Below are 20,175 nucleotides of genomic sequence, written 5' to 3'. Positions count from 1 at the left end.
TATAACAAATGAATAGAAGAATACCTATCTGCACTTAATTTTAGTCCTGTGAACAGACCAATAAACTGACATTATGAAGATTTATGCTTACTTCAGGCTTTCCTTAGAAGGAACAATAGCAGTGAACCTTGTAGTGGCTCTGTTGGCGCTGTTTTGGGTCTTATATCAGGAAGAGCAGAAATGTTAATAGTGAGCCCTGCATGTCACCACTGAATACTTAGAGATAGTAAGAACTGCCAATGCTGGAGTCTGAGATAACACAATATGGAGCTGGAGGAGCACCACAGGTCAGGCAGCATTAGAGGTTTCTGAAGAAGGGTCCCAACCTGAAACATCAGCTTTCCTGCTCTCTGATGCTGCCTGGCCTGCTGCGTTCCTCCAGCTCCATAGTGTGTTATGATTGAATACTTCCTTCTAGATTGAGAAGAAACTCTTCACCACTAAAAGGTAAACTTTCTATTGGCTGTTCTCCCATCAGACAGCGATGACTGGTGGTAGTTGAACATGAGGATCACCATGCCTCAGGTGAGGGGACAAGTTGAAAAACAGGTGCAATATATTAGCTCAGTGGTCATCACTGCTGCCTCACAGTGCCAGGGTCTCTGGTTTGATTCCAGCCTCAGGTGACTATCTGTGTAGAATTTGTACATTTTCCCTGTGTCTGTGTGGGTTCCTCTGGGTATTCCAGTTTCTTCCCACAGCCCAGAGATGTGCAGGGTTAGGTAGACTGGCCATGCTAAATTGCCCATGGTGTCTAGGGATGTGCAGGCTAGGTGGGTTAGCCATGGGAATTGCAGAGTTACAGGGATGGAGTGGGTTTGCAAGCAATATTCTTCAGATGGTCAGTGTGGATTTGGTGGGCCAAATTTCCTGCTTCCACACTGTTGCAATTCTATTCTAAGCACAGCCAGTGTGGGTTTCTCTGCATTCGCAATTTTATATCCAAATTTCCCCTGTATCTTTAATGAATTGGGCTTTAATTTTGTTAATGGCACATGACACATATAATGACACATTACATTTGAAAACACATTTTGGCAACCACTTTACATAACATTATCCCTACCATCCTCAGCGATAATCTTTGTTCCTTCATCAAAGAGCTCATTCAATTTTGTTAAATTCAATTTACTTTGAACAAACCTATGGTGACCTTTGTTTATGAGCTTACACTTTACCAAATGTCAATTAATTTTGTCCCAGGTTATTGTTCTTAAATGTTTCCCCATCACTGACTAGTCTCAAATTGAAGTTTGAACTCTTTGCATATTTCTAAGAAGAAATCTAACCTTTGCAATGTAAAGGCCCCACCACATCCTAAAATATTGCCTTATTTCCTCTCAATATCTAATGCGGAGGCTAAAAACATCAAAATTTCTTTCCTCAGCAGCTAGGATGCCAGCCATATTGGATGACCTCTCCATTTGGGGGTTACCAGAATTTTAAGCACTTCTTACTTTTCATAATGCTCCTAGTAATTGTTCATTCTACTTCCTTTATTATTGTATTAGCAAGATCACTTTCTCCATACAAATGTTAATTTAACACCTTAATTGTGGCTTCTGCTTCACAAGAATGGTGCTAACTGAGTCCACCCTACATTATTTTTCCATTTATACTACATTCTGTCCTCTTTTGGACTAATTTTCCTATTGATGTTGACAGGTAGATTCACCAGAACAAAACAAAAATGAGAGAGAAAAGTAAACTGTCTAACTCACAGCTAGTAATTTTCTATTGGGGAATGACAGTATTTACAGCGTGAATATTTCAAAGAATATCTGATTTTATTTACTGGATGCTGGACAATAGGACATTGTATTCCTCTGACTAGTGTGGAGCAGAGGGTTAATTATTCCTTTATTCTGTGTATAACTGCAGGGCATGTGATATCAGATCACAAGGATTTGGAACCTGCATCTGTAAGGTTCCAGATCTCATGACCTCTGTGACTGTGCTGTGAATATAGAGATGTGTAATAAAGCTGTAAACATTCATTCAGCTGAACATGAACAGCAACTTACTACAAGAACGGCTTTTGTTTATTTCAGATTTTAATGTTTTCCAATTCAGGAATTAAATTTCTGTATTTCAAACCAATTTGCCTTGATAAAACAAAAGTAATAGAAACTTACAGAGCTTCATCAACAACTCTGCAGCAATAGAAAAGAGAGCCAAGGGCAATAACTGGAACATCAGACACCGTAAACCAGAGATACTTCATTAACTGAACTAATATACATACATATAATAGTATCTTACAGTAATATGGATTAATTGTGCTCTCAGCCGAAAAGTCCACAAACAGCTAGTTGGGACATTATGCAATACTTGCTTTCTGCTGTTACTTAGCTCATGAGTCAATATACTCTGAGCTATTTGAGGCATTCATTCATTTAAAGGTTAGTGATTCCAATAACTTGGATTCAGCCACCCTCCAATAGCAAATTACTCGTTGTGCGTTAGGACAGTTTACTTTTGTCGCTTTTTTTTTGTTCTGGTGAATCTACCTGTCAATACTAAGAAAAATGTTAGTCTAAAAGAGGACAGAATGTAGTATAAATATAAAAAAAGGAAAGGTGGGCTCAGTTAGCTCCATGTTTCTGTAAATACTGCAATTACATATCCTGGAAACCTCACACTGGAAGTACGAAGGATTGTTCTGGTTTCATTGGCAAATCCTTAGTATTTTTTTGTAGCATGTTTGACATGATTTGAAAGAAATAAATAGAAATCATGAGGCAAAGACGTTTTGGAATGAAACTCCAAAGTGTGGGGCCTCAACAGCTGTAGACATAGCCACCAATGGCAGGTTCAATAAATATAGAATAAACAATATATTGAGGCACAAAGATTTCCACATCAGTTACGGATTTCCGGATGAGTGCAGAAAGGAGAAAGTCAAGAAGTGGAAGTGGTGTACAGGTTGCCTGACTTTAAATGGTCAAGTGAAGCGCAAAGGAAGATATAATGAGAGCCTGTCAGAAGGGCATGACACTAATCATGGGAATATTTAATCTACATGTAGACTGGAAAAGTCAAATGGGCAAGAAAAAGAGTTTACTTGGAATAGTTTCTTAGGACAGCACATTCAGGGGCAGAGGGCAAGTTACACGAGACCTGGTGCAGGTAGTTTCCCTTTAATGTGAAAGTTGTGTTCTTGTGTGACCTCGCACTATAGAAGATCATGATATAGAAAATCACGCTATAGAAAATCACGCTATGGGGGAATTGCTGTGGAAAATCATCAAACCTGTACAGCAAAAAGTTTCCGCTATCCAAACAACGTCCATAATTTATCAATCACATTACAGCTAATTTGCATTAACGAAACACGCGTTATAGCAGAACTACCTGTATTGTGAAATGAACTAGCATTTGTTTTTTATATTCACTCACAAGATATGGGTGTCTCTAGCTAGGCCAGCATTTATTGCCCATCCCTAATTTCCCAGCAGTTTCAATTCAACCACATTGCTGTGGGTCTGGAGTTGCATGTAGGCCAGGCCATGTGAGGATGACAGATTTCCTTCCCTAAAGGGCATTAGTGAACCAGATAGATTTTTCCGACAATCAATAATGCTTTCATGGCCATCATTTGAGACTTAATTCCAGATTCTTTATTGAATTCAAATTCCACCATCTGCCATCATGAGATTTGAACCCACTTCCCCAGAGCATTAGTTGAGTTTCTAGATTATTAGTCCAGCGATAATACCGCTGAGGTCATTGCCTCCTCCAATGAATTAATGATCTCAAAGTGAATGCCCTCCGACATAGCCACAATCATGATATGATTGTATTTTATATGAAGTTTGAAAGAAGACTGGGCACCAAAGAACTTAAATATGAGAAATTCTGATTCATGAAAGTGGAGCTAGCTGAAGTGAATTAGCCAATTAGGTTGAAGGATATGTCAATAGATATGCACAGGAAGACGTTTAAGAGGTTATTTCATAATACTTATTTGAATATGTCTACTTGAAGTAAGAAAACACTCTAGGGGACAGACCAGCCATCTGTGATTAACTCGGTATGAAAAGTATGATATTTTAATGAAAAAAAAATATGATTGTGCAAAGACAGGTAACAAGTCAGACAATTGCTTGGAAAATTAAACAAAGCAAACTATTAATTAAGAAGAAAAAAATCATCTACAGCAGAAAGCTGGCCAGAAGATGGTAAGATATTTTCCAAATAAATAAGAAAGATGTGAACAAAGAGAACACTGGCTCTTTAGCAAGTGAGCCTGGGGAATTAATAATGAAAAACAAGGAGATGGCAGTTGAGTTAAATAGGTATTTTGCATCAGTCTTCATTGTAGAGGATACTAGTAACATCTCCAAGCTGTGATAAATCAGGAAAATGAGAGTAAGAATGAGTTCAAGAAAATCATAATTACCAAAGATATGTTACTTAGTAAACTGCTCAATTTTGGGTTTGTCTGACTAAATTGGGAGATGTCAAAAGTAACTGGTTTATTCAAAAAAGGAGGAAGAGAGGAAGCAGAACATTATAGGACAGTTAGCTAAACATCCATCACAGGGAAAATCTTATAAGTTATACTTTAATACAAACTTCCTAACTCAACATTTTTTCTACATTCATTTGACTTACATACCAAAACTAAAGCGAAAGATTAGAAGCTTTACCAATTTGGTCTTAAGTATGATATTAGAAATTCATATAGTGGATGAGTTTTCTTGGTTATCCTACTTCGTTCTGACAAGTTACAGTCCATAATAGTGCCCTTCCATTTTCCAGATGTTTTTAAAAACAGTTTAACCAGTAGACTTTGCTACTTTGTTTTGATATGGCTGTGAATGGCTGTAGATCCATAATATCTCTTACCTCATTAGCAGCAACAATTTGCTGCATCTGGTCTATTCTCTGTATGTGGTAAGAGGTGACTACATTGAAACACAATGTTTTTGACTTACAGAAAGAGTGAAGATCATACAACATTGCAATGAGTGGACTTCCAGGTTGCTGAATACAACCCTCTGCTTAAGAGATGGGGAGGGTTGGCAAAATGTCCCAAGTTCATGGGGGAACTGGAAGCTTCAAAACAAGCATTTAAAAGAATGGAGAGCAAATAACCATGTAGTCAATATGCACATAGTCACCCCAAAGGTGTAGGTGTAGTTTTGCAAGAAATAGAATGACCTCACATGAGCCATCAAGGTCAACAAACTCCTCTTCAAATGCTCCTTATCAACTGCATCACTAACCATACATGTTGCTCAATGTACTGCGCCCTGGTGACTCACCGCCTAACGATTCTTTCTCATTTGTTTTTGGAATGTTAGCAACGTCAGCCTCATTTATTGCCTATTCTGAAGGCCCTTAATAAAATGCTAGTACAGTAGCCTTTTTGGCCTACTCCAGTCCAAATGAGATTGGTATACCTATAGTACTAATAGATATGGAGTTTCAGGATTTTGACTCAGTGACAGTGAAGGAAAGACAATAAAGTCAGGATGGTGTGAGATTTTCAGGAATTTTCAGAGGATGGTTTTCAATGCATCTGCTCCCCAAATCCTTTTAGATAGTTGAGGTTTTGCATTTTCAGTGTACCTCTGGAGGAGTATGGTGAGTTGTAGAGGTATATTTTGCAGATGGTACACACTACTGGCACAGTGCATCAGCGATGAAAGGAATGTTGTTTATGGTGATGGATGGAGTGTTAAAGAAGCCAGCTGCATTGTCTTGAATGGCGTTGGCATTCTTGAGCATTGTTGGACTGGCTCTCATCGAAGCATGTGGAAAGAATTCAATCATACTCCTGACTTGTGGAGAGTCAGGAGGTGATTTAGTCACCACAGAATGCTTTTGTAGCCACAAAAACTATTACGGTTATGATCATTTATATCACAAGGACATTGATGGTGGGAGAATTCAGTGATGGCAATCTCGTTGAACATGAAGGGGAATTGGTTAGAATCTCCCTTGTAAGAGGTAGCCATTGCCTGCCACCTGTGTGGTGTGAATGTTACTCACTACTTATCATCCCACAGAAGAAGAATAGCTGTGAGAAATGAATGAAACTGTAGAAGAAGTTTCTATCTGGTGTTGCAATTGATGATTACCAAAGAGACAGGAAGGACAAGGTAGGTATTGTGGAAACCTCCTGAGTTCATCTTGTTTTCTAACCAATCTTCAGTTCTGAATTCTGATGAGGACAGTAGTCAGATTGGGAGTTTATCCACTGTCACATCCACAGCATCATTGCTCACCTGTGCAGCAGACCACAGGAAAATCAATGAAGTGATGATGATAGGGAATTCCGCAATTATACAGCTGATGAGCAGCCCTGCAATGTCAAGTATGGCTTTAGTGTGATATCGTGTCTCTATCAATTCAATGTCAAGTTTGTCATTGACAGACAACACAGAAACCTGGTGGTGATGGTACAGGGTGGGCTGCGGTTGTGAGAAACAAGTAGAGGTCAACTCAGTATCTGTTGTAACAAGATAGACAGAAAGAGGAATGGGATCGTGCAAGGGGATTTTAGTGAGCCAGAAAGGAAGTTAAAAAGCAGGGCCTGAAATGTAGCAAGTAATCTCTGGATTCCTCCTAGTAACTGAATATTTTGAAAATTTTCAGCTAAGGAGAAAAAAACAACATGGATTTGTAAAGGTCAGTTCATTTTATATTTTAGTGATGTAAAGTTAAAATTGACTAAATTAGTGGATGGGGAATGTTATTCATATGAATGTCCAAAGTTATTTGATTAAGTTCATCATAAAATATATTAGTTGTGTTGAGGCCTATGAAATTGAACCAATTTATTGACCTGATTAGAAGATTGGGTGAGTAGCAGCAGAAGAGAGGAGGAGGAATGAACATCTAATTTGTCGAGTGATGAATGATTGTTTAATTCTTAGCATGTTAACAGAGGAGCTCCAAGATTTTGAGATAACACAGTGTGGAGCTGGAGGAACACAGCAGGCCAGGTAGCATCAGAGGAGCAGGAAAGTTGACAGTATGGGTCAGGACCTTTCTTCAGAAATGGGAGAGGAATAGGGAGTTCAGAAATAGGAAGATGATGGGTAGGGCTGGGGAAGGTAAGTAGGATGGTGATTGGTGAGTGCAGGTAAGAAGTTATGGGGATTAGTCAGTGAGGTGAGGGGTGGATAGGTGGGAGAGCAGATGGACAGGTTGTGTCAGGTCAAGGAGTCAGGGATGAGGGGAGGGTTCAATGTGGGATGAAGCAGGGGGTGGGGAGATTTTGAAACTGGTGAAGTCCACATTTAGGCCATTGGGTTGAAGGCTCCCAGGGTGGAATATGTGGTGATGCTCCTCCAGTTTGCGGGTGGCGTCATTGTGACACTGGAGGAGGCCCAGGATGGGCATGTCACCCAGGGAGTGGGAGGGGGGAGCTCAAATGGTTCGTGACTGGAAGGTGTTGTCGTTTGTCATGAACAGAGCGCAGGTGCACTACAAAGCGGTGCCTGAGCCTCCGTTTGGTCTCACTGATATAGAGGAGGCCACATAGAGATCAGCGGATGCATTAGACCACATTGCCAGATATGCAGGTTTTTGTGAAAGGTTTGTTGGGTGCCTTGAGTGGAGGTGTGGGGGTAGGTGTAGGGGCAAGTGTAGCACTTCCTGCGGTCGCAGGGAAAGGTGCAGGGGCTGGTGGGGCTACTGGGGAGTGTGGAGCGGATGAGGAGTCATGGAGACACTAAAGGAACAGCAATATAATTGTGAACCAAGATGGTCTGTGACTGAGGGAAGCTTGTAAATGATAGTGTTTCAATGCTTTTGTTACCCTTCTCCTTTGAGGTTTTAAATGCTGCGATTTGGAAGATGTTATTGGAGCTGTCTTGGTAAATGACTACAGTGCGTCTTGTAGCTGGCACACACGGCTGCTGCTGTGCATCAGAAGTGAAGTGAATGTTAAAGGTGATGTAGAGGGTGCCAATGAATAACTTGCTATGTCCTGAGTGGTGTTGAGCTTCTTGTTTGTTATTGGAGTCGCACTCATCCAGGCAAGTGGAGCGTGTCCCATCACATTCCTGACTTACGTTTTGTAGATGGGGACAGCTTTGAGGAGAATAGAGATGAGTAATTCTTTCCAGAATTCCCAAAGTTTGACCTTCTGTTGTAGCTGCAGTATTTGTACGGCTAGTCCAGTTCGTTTTCGGGTCATTGGTAATACCCAGAATCTTGGTAGGGGTGAGGTATTCAGTGATTTTAATGTCATTGAAATGTGTCAGCTTCTCTTTTATTGGAGGTGGCTATTGATTGGCTCTTGTGTAACATGGACATTATTTACCACTTTACAGACAAAGTCTGGAAACTGTTTAGATCTTGCATGTGTGTGGAAAAGGATGACTTTAGTGTGAATGGAATCTCCTGTCGTGCTGACTTTTGGCATCTGGTGGCACGCACTCAAGAGTTTGCCTCCTAGGAGTGGGAGGGAAAGTGTCACGTTGCCTTTCACCCCAGGTTTGTGTGTGTGTGTGTGTGTGTGTGTGTGTGTGTGTGTGTGTGTGTGTGTGTGTGTGTGTGTGTGTGTGTGTGTTAGTGTATTTAACGCACACGTTCGTGAAACGCAGTCCCACATCAGGGATCTCGTTCACTCTCACCCACATTCACTCACTCCCCTAAACTCTTACAGAGAAGGTAAAACTACATCAGCAATTAGTCCCCATTGTTAGCCCTTGAAAAAGCTCTGATGAAGTGGCTCCTTCCTGTTGCTGAGCACATGCTGAGCTGTGTGCCATTGAGAGAATGTATTAAGTGGAGTGTTCAGGTTGAAAAGGGCAGAGCTGGTGTCGCATCAGCAATATACAGTGAGAGTCTACACAGCATGATGCTGGTGCAGGTTCATTAAACCCACGCGAAGCAACTCAATAAGATGTCAGAATTACTTTCATCATAAATATTAAGTTGCTTAATGGGGATACTACAGCATTAAATTCCTCAAGAGTCATAAAAGGAGCTATGCCTGCCTCTTTGTAGGTTACGTGGAACAATCCCTCTTCCGCACCTACACTGGCCCCAAACCCCACCTCTTCCTCCGTTACATTGATGACTGTATCGGCGCCACCTCGTGCTCCCACAAGGAGCTCGAACGGTTCATCCACTTCACCAACACCTATCCAACCTTAAGTCCATCTGGACCATCTCTGATACCTCTCTCTCCTTCCTGGGCCTCTCTGTTTCCATCGCTGGCAGCCACCTGGAACCCAATATCCATTTCAAGCCCAGCGACTCCCACAGCTAACTAGATTATACCTCCTTCCAACCACCTGCCTGCAAAAATGCCATCCCCTCTTCCCAATTCCTTCGCTTCCGCCGCGTCTGCTCCCAAGATGAGGCATTCTACTCCTGAACATCTCAGATATCCTCGTTTTTCAAGGATTGCAACATCCCCCACTCAATAGTCAAGGATGCCCTCAACCGTGTCTCCCGCATTTCCTGCAACTCATCCCTCACACCCCCTACCCTGAATAAAAACCAAAACAGAATCCCCCTCATCCTCACGTACCACCCCACCAACCTCCGACACTTCCGTCATCTGCAATCTGACCCCACCACCAAAGACATTTTCCCTCCCCACCTTTATCTGCCTTCTGGAGGGACCACTCTCTCCGTGACTCCCTTGTCGGCTCCACACTCCTTTCCAGCCCCACCGCATCTGGCACTTTTCCCTGCAACTGCAGAAAGTGCTATACCTGTCCCCACGCCTCCCTCCTCACCCTTATCCCAGGCCCCAAGAAGACTTTTCACATCAAGCAGATGTTCACTGCACATCTGCTAATGTGGTATACTGTTCCAGATGTGGCCTCCTCCACATTGGGGAAACCAAGCAGAGGCTTGGAGACCATTTTGTAGGACACCTATGCTCGGTTTGCACTAAACAACTGCACATCCCGGTCGTCAGCCATTTGAACTCCCCCTCCCATTCCTCAGGCGACATGTCCATCCTGGCCCTCCTGCAGTGCCATAATGATACCACCCAAAGATTACTGGAACAGCACTTCATATTCTGCCTGGGAACCCTGCAGCCCAATGGTATCAATGTGGACTTCATAAGCTTCAAAATCATCCCTTCCCCTACCGCATCCGAAAACCAGCCCAGCCTGTCCCCACCCCCCTAACCTGTCCTTCCTTGCACCTATTCCCTCCTCCCACTTCAAGCCCCAACCCCATCTCCTACTTTCTAGCCTCATCCCGCCCCCTTGATCTGTCCATCCTCCCTGGACTGACCTTTCCCCGCCCAAACTCCCCACCTACACTCACCTTTACTGGCTCCAACCCCACCTCTTTGACCCGTTTCTCTCCTCTCCACCTATCTTCTCCTCTATTCATCCTTTATCCGCCTCCCCCACGTTCCCTATTTATTTCAGGACCCTTCCCCTCCCACATTTCTGAAGAAGGGTTTAGGTCCGAAACGTCAGCTTTCCTGCTCCTCTGATGCTGCTTGGCCTGCTGTGTTTGTCCAGCTCTACACCTTGTTATCTCTTGTGCAAAGATATAACTCTCTTACCGGTTTCATCATTAAAGTGATTCGGGCAGTTCTGCATGCTGAATGTTCCAGCTGGTGTATCATTCCAGCATAGCCAACCATCCCAGGTTCGGTTACAGTATAGACCTGCCAAATCAGAATGCATTGCTGAATATCTGACATTATTTAAGATTTTAAAATGTGGAAATCTTCCTCTCTTTTTGATAAGGACTATAGGATCTGTCATTTTTTTCTTTTGACTCTGTTTCTTTTATTTCTTCTTTTATTTAATTCTGCTTTTTGTGTTTTAAGATGGCACCACAGAATGTCGATTTTGTACAGTTTTCACTGCATTTATGTATTCCTGCACTCGAGTAGATGTAACAAAAAACTCTAATTCTAATTCTAACAACAACAATTCTAAAAACAATTTACATGTGTACAGTCGCTTTAATGAAATAAAACATCTCAAGCAGCATTACGACACAACATAAAGAAATTTTAGGGCAGATGAAGAAACAGTTGAAATTAGTGGTTGTCAAAAGAATAATATTAGAAAATTGTAGATACCATTGGAGGGTTGTAGCAATTATATAATTGGAGTGAAGAAATGTCATGGAAAGAGTTGAAAACAAGGATGGGAATTTTAAAATTGAGGCATTGCCTGAACAGAAGTGAAATGGTGTTCAGTGGGAATTGTGTTGACAGGTGAAAGGGACTCAGTGCATGTAGAGGCATAAATAATAGCCTGAAAATTGTGCAGCTAAGACTATAGAAGGCCGATCAGGAGAATGTTTGTTCCTTCAGGTCTGCAGAACAGTCATATTGGGCATTAAATATTATCTCACCATTGATTTCCTTCACCATGGACCTGTTTTTGCCACATTTTCTGCTCTTATTTGTGTCATTTGAAAATTTTAACTTTTTTTTCCTTTTGTTTGGTAAACCAGAAGTTTTCAGAGTTCAAGTGAAAACGACACCTGCTTATTTTTAGACCAATGCTCCCAAACTGCAGCATGTGGGCAGAGAATAGGAGAGAATCAAGGTTCAATCCTGTGGATTCTAATCCAGAGGGATTAGAAAAAGACAACATTGTAACTGGTTCTCAGGTTACAATTCAATAGATAAGAATGGAACCAGGTGAGAACTGCCTCATGCTGTTGTGGAGAGAGTGGACACACTTTAGTGGGATAACAAAGCGTAGAGCTGGATGAGCACAGCAGGCCAAGCAGCATCTTAGGAGCTTAGGAGCAGCATCTTAGAAAGGGTCTAGGCCCGAAATGTCAGCTTTCCTGCTCCTAAGATGCTGCTTGGCCTGCTGTGTTCATCCAGCTCTACACCTTGCTATCTCGAATTCTCCAGCATCTGCAGTTCCTATTATCTCTGATACATTTTGTTGGGAGTTGGTACAATCAACCATGTCAAAGGGTGCAGAAAGGTGAAGGAGAGATGGTTTGCATTTGTTGTCGTTGGATGTCATTTGTGACTTTGATAGGAACTGATTCAGTCTTGAGATGCAGGTGGAATCTTGATTCGAAGGCTCTTGGGAAAATCAACATTGATTTGGGGAATGATCACATATTTAAGGTGATTGGGGAGAAAAGTATGCTGAGGCCTTGGGGTTTTGAATCTTTTATTTTGAGGAGGGGGTTTGTTGATGACAGAACCAATGAAAAGAGGGAAAGTACCTGAAGAAACAGGACCATGAAAAATATTGGCTCAATGGAAGGGAGATTGCAATTTAAACAAACATGTTCGACAAATGTCACCGTTATACCAACATGTTGTCTCTTACCTGGTTCGTTAAATGAAGGGTCCGTGGCCATTTTTTCAAAACATTTATACTGTGCATCCATTATCGTTTGCCTTATTAGGTTCTGTGCAGTCTCAGTTGATGATGGTTCAGTTGTAATTTCTTCATAATTTTCAGAGGATACAAAGCTTGACATCATTCTCTATGATCAAAAGAGAGGATGCACAGTGTTAAAATGTAAATGTTAAATAGTTATTATTTGTTAATTCCTCAACTTAGTCCCTGAATCAAATCTTATTCAGAACTGTGAATTGCTGGTCAAAGTGCATTTTCTAGTCAATATTCTTGACAGACACCCAGTAGCAATGCAACCATTTCACTCTCCGATAATGTGGAATGTATTTCCAGACAGTGCTTCTGAATGATCACTGGAATTGTACTGCCTGTCTCTTGGTGCTGGTTAGCCCATCCATTTTTTTAAAAGGTGAGCCACGCTTTCAAAACTTGTACATCTTTGTGACAGAGCAACAGGAGTAGGCCATTCAGCCCATGTGCCCACTTTCCTGTTCTACCTCCATATCCTTTGATGTGATTAACTGTGATTAATTATTGATTTTTGCCATGAATGTACTCAATAATTGAGCTTCCAAATTCCACGAACAAATTCCAAAGGTTCACCATCCTCTGACAGAAGAAGTATTAAATGGCCCAACCTGTAACTTGAGATTTTGTCCACTTGTTCCAGAGTCAGCAGCTAGTGGTAGCAGTCTAACTACATTCACCTTGTCTTGCCCTATAAGTATCTATGATTTTCAATGAGGCCACCCCTCCTTCTTTGCAACTCGAGGGAACGACAGACCCAGTTCTTAAATGTCTCCTAATAAAACAATGTCTCTAGCCAAGGGGGTGAATCTGGTGTGCCTCAAGTGAACTGCCCAGACAGCAAGTACCTCCCTTCCAAAATAAGGGCATCGCAACTGTAATTAATATTGGAGGTGAAGGCTCTATATAACTAAAGCAAAACATCTTCACTTTTGCACACAAATCCCCTTGTGACAGAAGCCAACATACCTGGCATCACATCAACTCTGAAACCCATATGTGGAGCAGGCAAAATGTCTTTTTGGTTTGACTGCAGCATCCTGTTATTGGAGAAAATCCCTTGTTGGTTTACTGTAATACTTTAAGACAGCTAGATCCACCCCATCTTCAAAATTTTGAAATGACTTTCCTTTCCAAGGTATTGTTAAGTAGAAAGGGCCCCATTCTGGACAAAAAGTGGTGGATGTCGGCTGTGCTTGACAATGGCTGGCAGATGGTATCAACCAACATATCCTGTTGATCACTCAGTGGGCACATTCAACCAGCCCATGTTTACAAGCTTAGGAACAGTATATGTATCAATGGGTGTAACTCTACAGTTGGACATCATTGATTAAATAACTTAGACTATGCTAAGAATTAGACCAGAACCAAAATTAAGATTATCAATCAAGCTCTCACTGTAGTGCATTTGTGCATGCCAGAAGCTACAAATATTAATTCACAGGAACCTACCTTGTATAGGTAAAGGAAATATTGCACCTTTTTTGTTGAATAAATGGATCAAGGAGATTGTTAACTTTTGGTTAATTCCCATGGCAACAACCTGACTAGTCACAGAACTGTTTGAGAACTAAGACTGACAGTTAACTGTTCTTGCTGTAATGCCATATCAGCAATATTCAACAAATTGGCATGCCCTTCTCATGCCATATGAATTAGTGTCCTTTTTATCAAGTCTCTTTTTTGTGTCCAGCCCCAAACGGTGCAAGATGAAAAGCTTCAACTTCTCATCTCATTTTAGCAATGTTTAAAGCGTGACAAGCCCACAGCAAGAATTCGACTCCATTGATGGTACAGACCCACGGGTCAAATGTTGATGTGCAGCTCTTAAACCCAGTGGTAGGAAAACTAGTTTAAAATTTGATACCATGGCATAAAATTAATCCATTTGGATGCTACATCATAGTTAAGGCTGAAAATTCACAGACCATCTTACATTCAACCTTTTGCTCACAAAGTACAAAATTATAGTTGGAGACTGTATAGTAGATGGTAAATTACAACAGAAAAGAGATTACAGAGACCTTGCACATAATTCTGAATCAGTATAATTCTTTAAGAAGTTGAGAAACCTGTCTAGTTTACAGTTGTATAGTACTGAAGGCACTTCACTCCCAGCACTGGTGTGGCAAACCCTTCATTTTTCTCACTGCTGGAAATGGCAGGAAAAGTAAACATTAAAGAACGTGGTGGTCTGCCATAAAAGTGTATTCTGGGAATAGATAAAGGGAACTGCAGATGCTGGAATATCCAAGACAACAAAGTGTGGAGCTGGATGAACACAGCAGGCCAAGCAGCATCAGAGGAGCTGGAAGGCGGACGTTTTGAGCCTAGACTCCTCTTCAGAAATGGGGGAGGGGAGGTGGGTTCTAAAATAAATAGGGAGAGAGGGGGAGGCAGCTCGAAGATGGATAGAGGAGAAGATAGGTGGAGAGGAGACAGATAAGTTAGAGAGGCGGGAATGGAGCCAGTAGAGGTGAGTTTCGGTGGGTAAGTAGTGAGGGGATAGGTCAGTCCGGGAAGGACGGACAGGACAAGGGGGTGCAATGAGGTTAGTAGGCAGGAAATGAGGATGCGGCTTGAGGTGGGAGGAGGGGATAGGTGAGAGGAAGAATGGGTTAGCAAGGCACAGACGAGCTGGGCTGGTTTTGGGAAGCAGTAGAGGGTGGGGAGATTTTGAAGCTTTTTTACTCCTTCAGAATATCGTTCTTGAGAGGAACATGTTCTCTTATGCTAACCTGAAATTAAGGCTTTGCTGTAGTTTTGGATTCTGGGCACACCTTTTAGTGTCTTTTTTGAGGAGGGCATCCTTTGGTGAGGAAGTAAAGAAAATGTAAAAGTTGTTAACACATCGCACAGGACCTGCCGAGGACTAGCAGGAGCAATGGTTGCTGGTGGATAAATTTATTCCTTCCTGACTGGAAAGCCAGACCACTGCTGGGAAACAAGAAGGGAACCTTGAATGAGCACAATTGCTCATGGAGACATGTAAAGACTTAAACATTTCTACAGCCGTTGAAGTGACCGCAAAATTGGAGACATTGAGGACTAAGAAGTTAGAATGAAGTCTTCTATGAAGCAAGGAAGAGGTCTCTGAGATTCAAGACAAATTTAAGACCATTGAAGATGAAGTCAGGATGAATGGAGCCTCTGTGATGGTGCACAGGCAGAAACGAATTGCTTGCAACAAGTCTTTGAAATCACATACAGAGAACATGAACACAAAATTAACACATTTAAAGGCTCATCAAGAAGATTTCTGATAACTCCAAGTAGCTAATAGAAAGTGATTTAGAGAAAAGAAAATCCATTGATCTAAACTTGGTGAAGTTAATACTCAATGTGCAGACTCTGTTGAATTGTATTGACTAATGTTTGATGCTGTAAGAGAAGCTCATTGTCAAGCTCTGGAAGTACTCTAAATCCTTTTCAGCAAACAGCAAAATGTCTAGATTATCAAGCTCATGGAAGCACATATTCCTTAGTAAAGTTCAAAGTTAAACAAAGGAGCAAGCACAGACAGCTTAGAATGCAAAGAAGTCAAACTATCTTAGTTAGACCATTTGATTAAAGATCCAGTTATTAGCAGTCACACATCATAAGCTGAAAATGGGAGGCTTGCAGAAGACTTGGAGAAACTTGCAGTTTAGAAAGCTAGTGTTGTCAAGTAGCACAAATAAGTGCAAAAAGAACACTTTGTTATGGAAATGATTAGAATTCAAGAAAAATGGCTGAAGGAAACTGTGCCACAGTTAATGAATAATGACATTGCCTTTCAAAGAAAAGCTGGACAAAGTCAGAAATCACATAACACCATGTTTACAAAAAATACTTGTTACTTTGGTTCCATCCTTGTCATGCAGCTCTTATACATATCATGTTATTCCACCCATTTGGCTTGTCTCTGGCGCCATCTTATTTTTGATTTTTTGTAATTATCTCCATGCCTCAATTGATGAAATCATAGGTCATCCCTTCACTTGCTATTCGGCTGTCGACACTTTACTCACACCATTTGACACTTTTGATCAGCTGCAAAAACTTGTTATTCAGCCATTCAACACATGACTCATACTATTTATACTATCTTTTGACACTCTTTTTACCTTGAATTATCTTGCAATAATCTCTTCACCCATAAATTTTATACCTGAGTGCTTCTCTCTACTTCACCTGATGAAAGGGTAGCACTTTGAAAACTCGTGGTTTCAAATAAACTGTTGGACTATAACCTGGTGTTGGGTGACTTCTGACCTTGTGCACCCCAGTCTAATACAGGCACCTCCACATCGAAGAAAAACTGGTAAGTGAGAAAACCTCTAAAAGGAATCGGCCCTTTCAAGTCATACCTATGTCAATCAGATATCCCCACAGGAGTTTCCTATAGATCCTGCTCCGACACTCTGTTTTGTTTTGGATGATAGTACTGTACTACTTTCTCAGGGAGACTTTGCAATGTCTTTACCTGCACCTCTGCAGTCTCATGTTGTAGTAAGCACCAAGTGAGATAGCACTAACTACCCACTGAGAAATCCCTGGCCTTGTGGTTGTAGAGAAGTCATAAGCTGTTCACCTCCAGCATAATCTTCAGAACACCCTTCATTGTTCTTGTGCATTACATTTGCCATAGAAAGCTGATAAAAAGCGGAATGAAAATTTCACCTTCTTGTCTTCCTTTTTAAGGGGCTATGATCTTGTAAATCCTTGAGTTTTCTCCTTCAAACCTTCTTTACCTTGATTGGTCTGCTTTGCTTCTACATTCAAATCTTCATGTGGGTCACATTCTGGATCAGCTGTTGTCAGAAGCTGTCTTTCAACTCTGTTACCATAAGCTTTCCAAGATAACGAACAGGGACCACATAGATCCAACATATTCTTCAAGGGAAACAAGATTGTCTTGGTGATTAGCCCTTTTAAGGACAAGGGAATTGAGGTGTGGCTAAGTGGAGTCAGTCTATTAAACATTGGTTATTAAATATTAGTGGTAAAAACAGAGTGTTTTAAAAGAACTTGGAAGGGGGGATGTAGGATAAAGGAAATTGAAACTTAACTTGAAGCAACATTAACTCAGAGAGTAGTAAGGGAATGGAACGCTTTGCCTGCAATGGTAGTAGATTCGCCAACTTTAGGTACATTTGAGTCATCATTTGCTAAACATATGGACGTACATGGAATAGTGTAGGTTAGATGGGCTTGAGATTGGTATGACAGGTCGGCACAACATCGAGGGCCGAAGGGCCTGTGCTGTGCTGTAATGTTCTATGTTCAACATTACTGAGCCTGCAGGAAAGGGACTCTGACAGAGTGATATTGGTCATAGGGAACTACACCTTGGGTCTAGAGAACTCCAAGTAAGATGTATTATTTCTTAACATCCTCTGTATATAGTTATATTCAATAAAGTATGTTTATGTTCACACAATAATGTAGGTGTCATTTTACTGTAATAGTTAGGCTGGTTGAATGGGCAAACATTTGACAGATCAAGTTTGTTACAAATTCAGTGAAGTATAAAGTTGCTTATAATGTCTCTTTATTCGATTTGCTTGTAAGATGGCTACTTGCAAATGCCTCCTGGCACAGGTCACATTTAAATTTAGATTTTATCCTCATGTATACTGGGGCACAGGAATACAACAGCACAGTGAAAAATGAACAAAGTTGTCATTCTCTGGTGCAATCTTAGCATGCAAAAGGCAGAGTTAAAAACAGAAGCAGAAATAAATGAGCCAGCCAAAGGAAAAGGAAATGCTCAGATCACTCCCCCTCCTCCACAGTGTGTCCTTGCTTCAAGAAAAATAAAGCCACAAAGTCCAAACCCCAGTCTGGAAACACTCAGGTACTCCAAGTCCCCACAGCCATTGCAGTGGGAATGCCACCGCCTCTGCTGTCTGGTACCTGGGCACAGACATGGCCAGGAGCTGCCACTGGAGCCGTGTTACCATTTTTCGGCACCATCTTGCCTCCACCAATGTCATCACCACCATGAGCATGTGTATTTCATGGGCCTGCCATTTCTGAACCTGCCACTGCCAAGCCCCTCAAAAGGCACTAGCTACAATGAAGCAGGAAGCACATTAGAACAGTCTTGTATTTCCACTCAAACAGCCCCCTTTCATACAAATAAACCAAAATAAAGAAATTTGTGTGCGCTATCATCGATACAGTGAGTTACCCAAAGTACCCATTATGCACACAAATATTCTCATTCATAAGCCCTCATTAGTGTAGTTAATCTTTGCAAATGGTTTGTTCACAGTCTTCAAATTCTGTTGGTTCCTTAATGGTATACATGCACATCGTTATTGGTAATTTGTCTGATTGCTTGTCTAGGTGTTGTTCCAGCTCCAAGGAGTGTAGCTCCCATGTCTCTTATTATCTATTAGCATGATAAAGTTATCCCATTTATGCTCAGTTACATTCAGTTGTAACAAATTGTTAAAAATGACAAGGAAGGAAACCAGACAGACCACCGAGCATTGACCTCGGCATCAGAAATGAGAATAATAAATTGAACCCAATTGACTCTCCTTACCAGGAACCCAGGTCTAGTGCCAAATTTGCAAGAGTAGTCTCACAGATGTGTCAAGCAACAGCATGATATAATCATACTCAAGGAATCATACCTTACAATGTCCCTGACAACACTATCGTCACCCCCAACCCACCAGCAGAACCAACCAGTAGAGATGGCAGCACAGTAGTATATAGTCAGGAGGGAGTTCTCAACATTGACTCTGGGCTCCATGAAGTCTCATAGTATCAGATCACACATTGGTAAGGAAACATTCTGCAGATTACCGCGTATTGCTTACACTTGGCTGTTGAATCAGTTCTTCTCCAAGTTCAACGGGGAGGCCATGGCCTAGTGGTATTATTGCTCGACTGTTAATCCAGAGACCCAGATAATGTTCTGGGGACCCAGGTTCAAATCCCACCATGGCAGATTTTGGAATTTGAATCCAATAAAATATCGAGAATTAAGATTCTAATGATGACCGTGACTCCATTGTCGATTGTCAGGAAAAAACCATCTGGTTCACTAATGTCCATTAGGGAAGGACGCTGCCACCCTTACCTGGTCTGGCCTACATGTGACTCCAGACTCACAACAATGTGCTCGATTCTTAACTGCCCTCTGGGCAATGAGGGATGGGTAACAAATGCTGCCTAGCTAGCAACACACTCATCCCATGAATGAATAAAACAAAACACTACTCGGAGGAAGCACTTTGCGTGGCAAAGATAAATGTACTCTCGGGGATTTCAATGTCCCCTAGCAAGAGTAGCTCGGCAGCAGTACTACAGATCGAGTTGGCCAGTTCCTAAGGGACAGAGCTGTTAGACTGGTGGCAGGTAGTGAGGAGGCCAACAAGAGGGAAAAAACATATTGGACCTCATTCTTACTGATCTGCTGGCCACACATGCATCTATTCAATCAATATCCATAAGAATGACTACTGCAGGGTCCTTGTGGAGATGAAATCCCGCCTTCACATTGAGGATGTCCTCCATTATGCCGTGTGGCACTATGATTGTGCTGGATAAGATAAATTGCAAACAAATTTGAACTCTAGCATATGTGCAACCTCATGGCCTGGCCTTTATCCAATTCTATCACTACCATCAAGCTTGGTTCAATGGAGGACATGCTACGATGCATCAGGCATACCTAAAATGAAGTGTCAATCTGTGAACTTACTTGTATGTCAAACAATATAAACCAGTGATGGTTTGAGATAAGTGATTCTGTAACCAACAAATCAAATCTGACATCGGCAGTCCTCCCATATCCATTCACAAATGGTGAACAACTAATCAATTCGTTGCAGGAGAGTCTGCATGAATATGGCATCTT

General features: G+C 41.5%; 1 protein-coding gene across 3 annotated transcripts in view; it reads right to left on the bottom strand.

Moving 5' to 3' along the window:
* calcr (calcitonin receptor) overlaps positions 1–20,175 on the bottom strand; it is a 288,663-nt gene that overhangs the window by 156,866 nt on the left and 111,622 nt on the right. For 2 of the 3 annotated variants that reach the window (XM_048523649.2, XM_048523658.2), the window contains exons 3-4: positions 12,255–12,414; positions 10,502–10,606 (exon numbers count right to left, since the gene is read on the bottom strand). In XM_048523649.2, the coding sequence (XP_048379606.1) occupies positions 10,502–10,606; positions 12,255–12,414 (265 nt within the window). The remainder of the gene's footprint in view (positions 1–10,501; positions 10,607–12,254; positions 12,415–20,175) is intronic. The other variant, XM_059655195.1, reaches the window with a different exon arrangement.

This window comes from Stegostoma tigrinum, chromosome 2 (assembly GCF_030684315.1).
Source record: "Stegostoma tigrinum isolate sSteTig4 chromosome 2, sSteTig4.hap1, whole genome shotgun sequence".
In the NCBI taxonomy this organism is placed as follows: domain Eukaryota; kingdom Metazoa; phylum Chordata; class Chondrichthyes; order Orectolobiformes; family Stegostomatidae; genus Stegostoma; species Stegostoma tigrinum.
The sequence above is the reverse complement of the archived record's forward strand: the minus strand, read 5'-3'. Positions and strand labels throughout refer to the sequence as shown.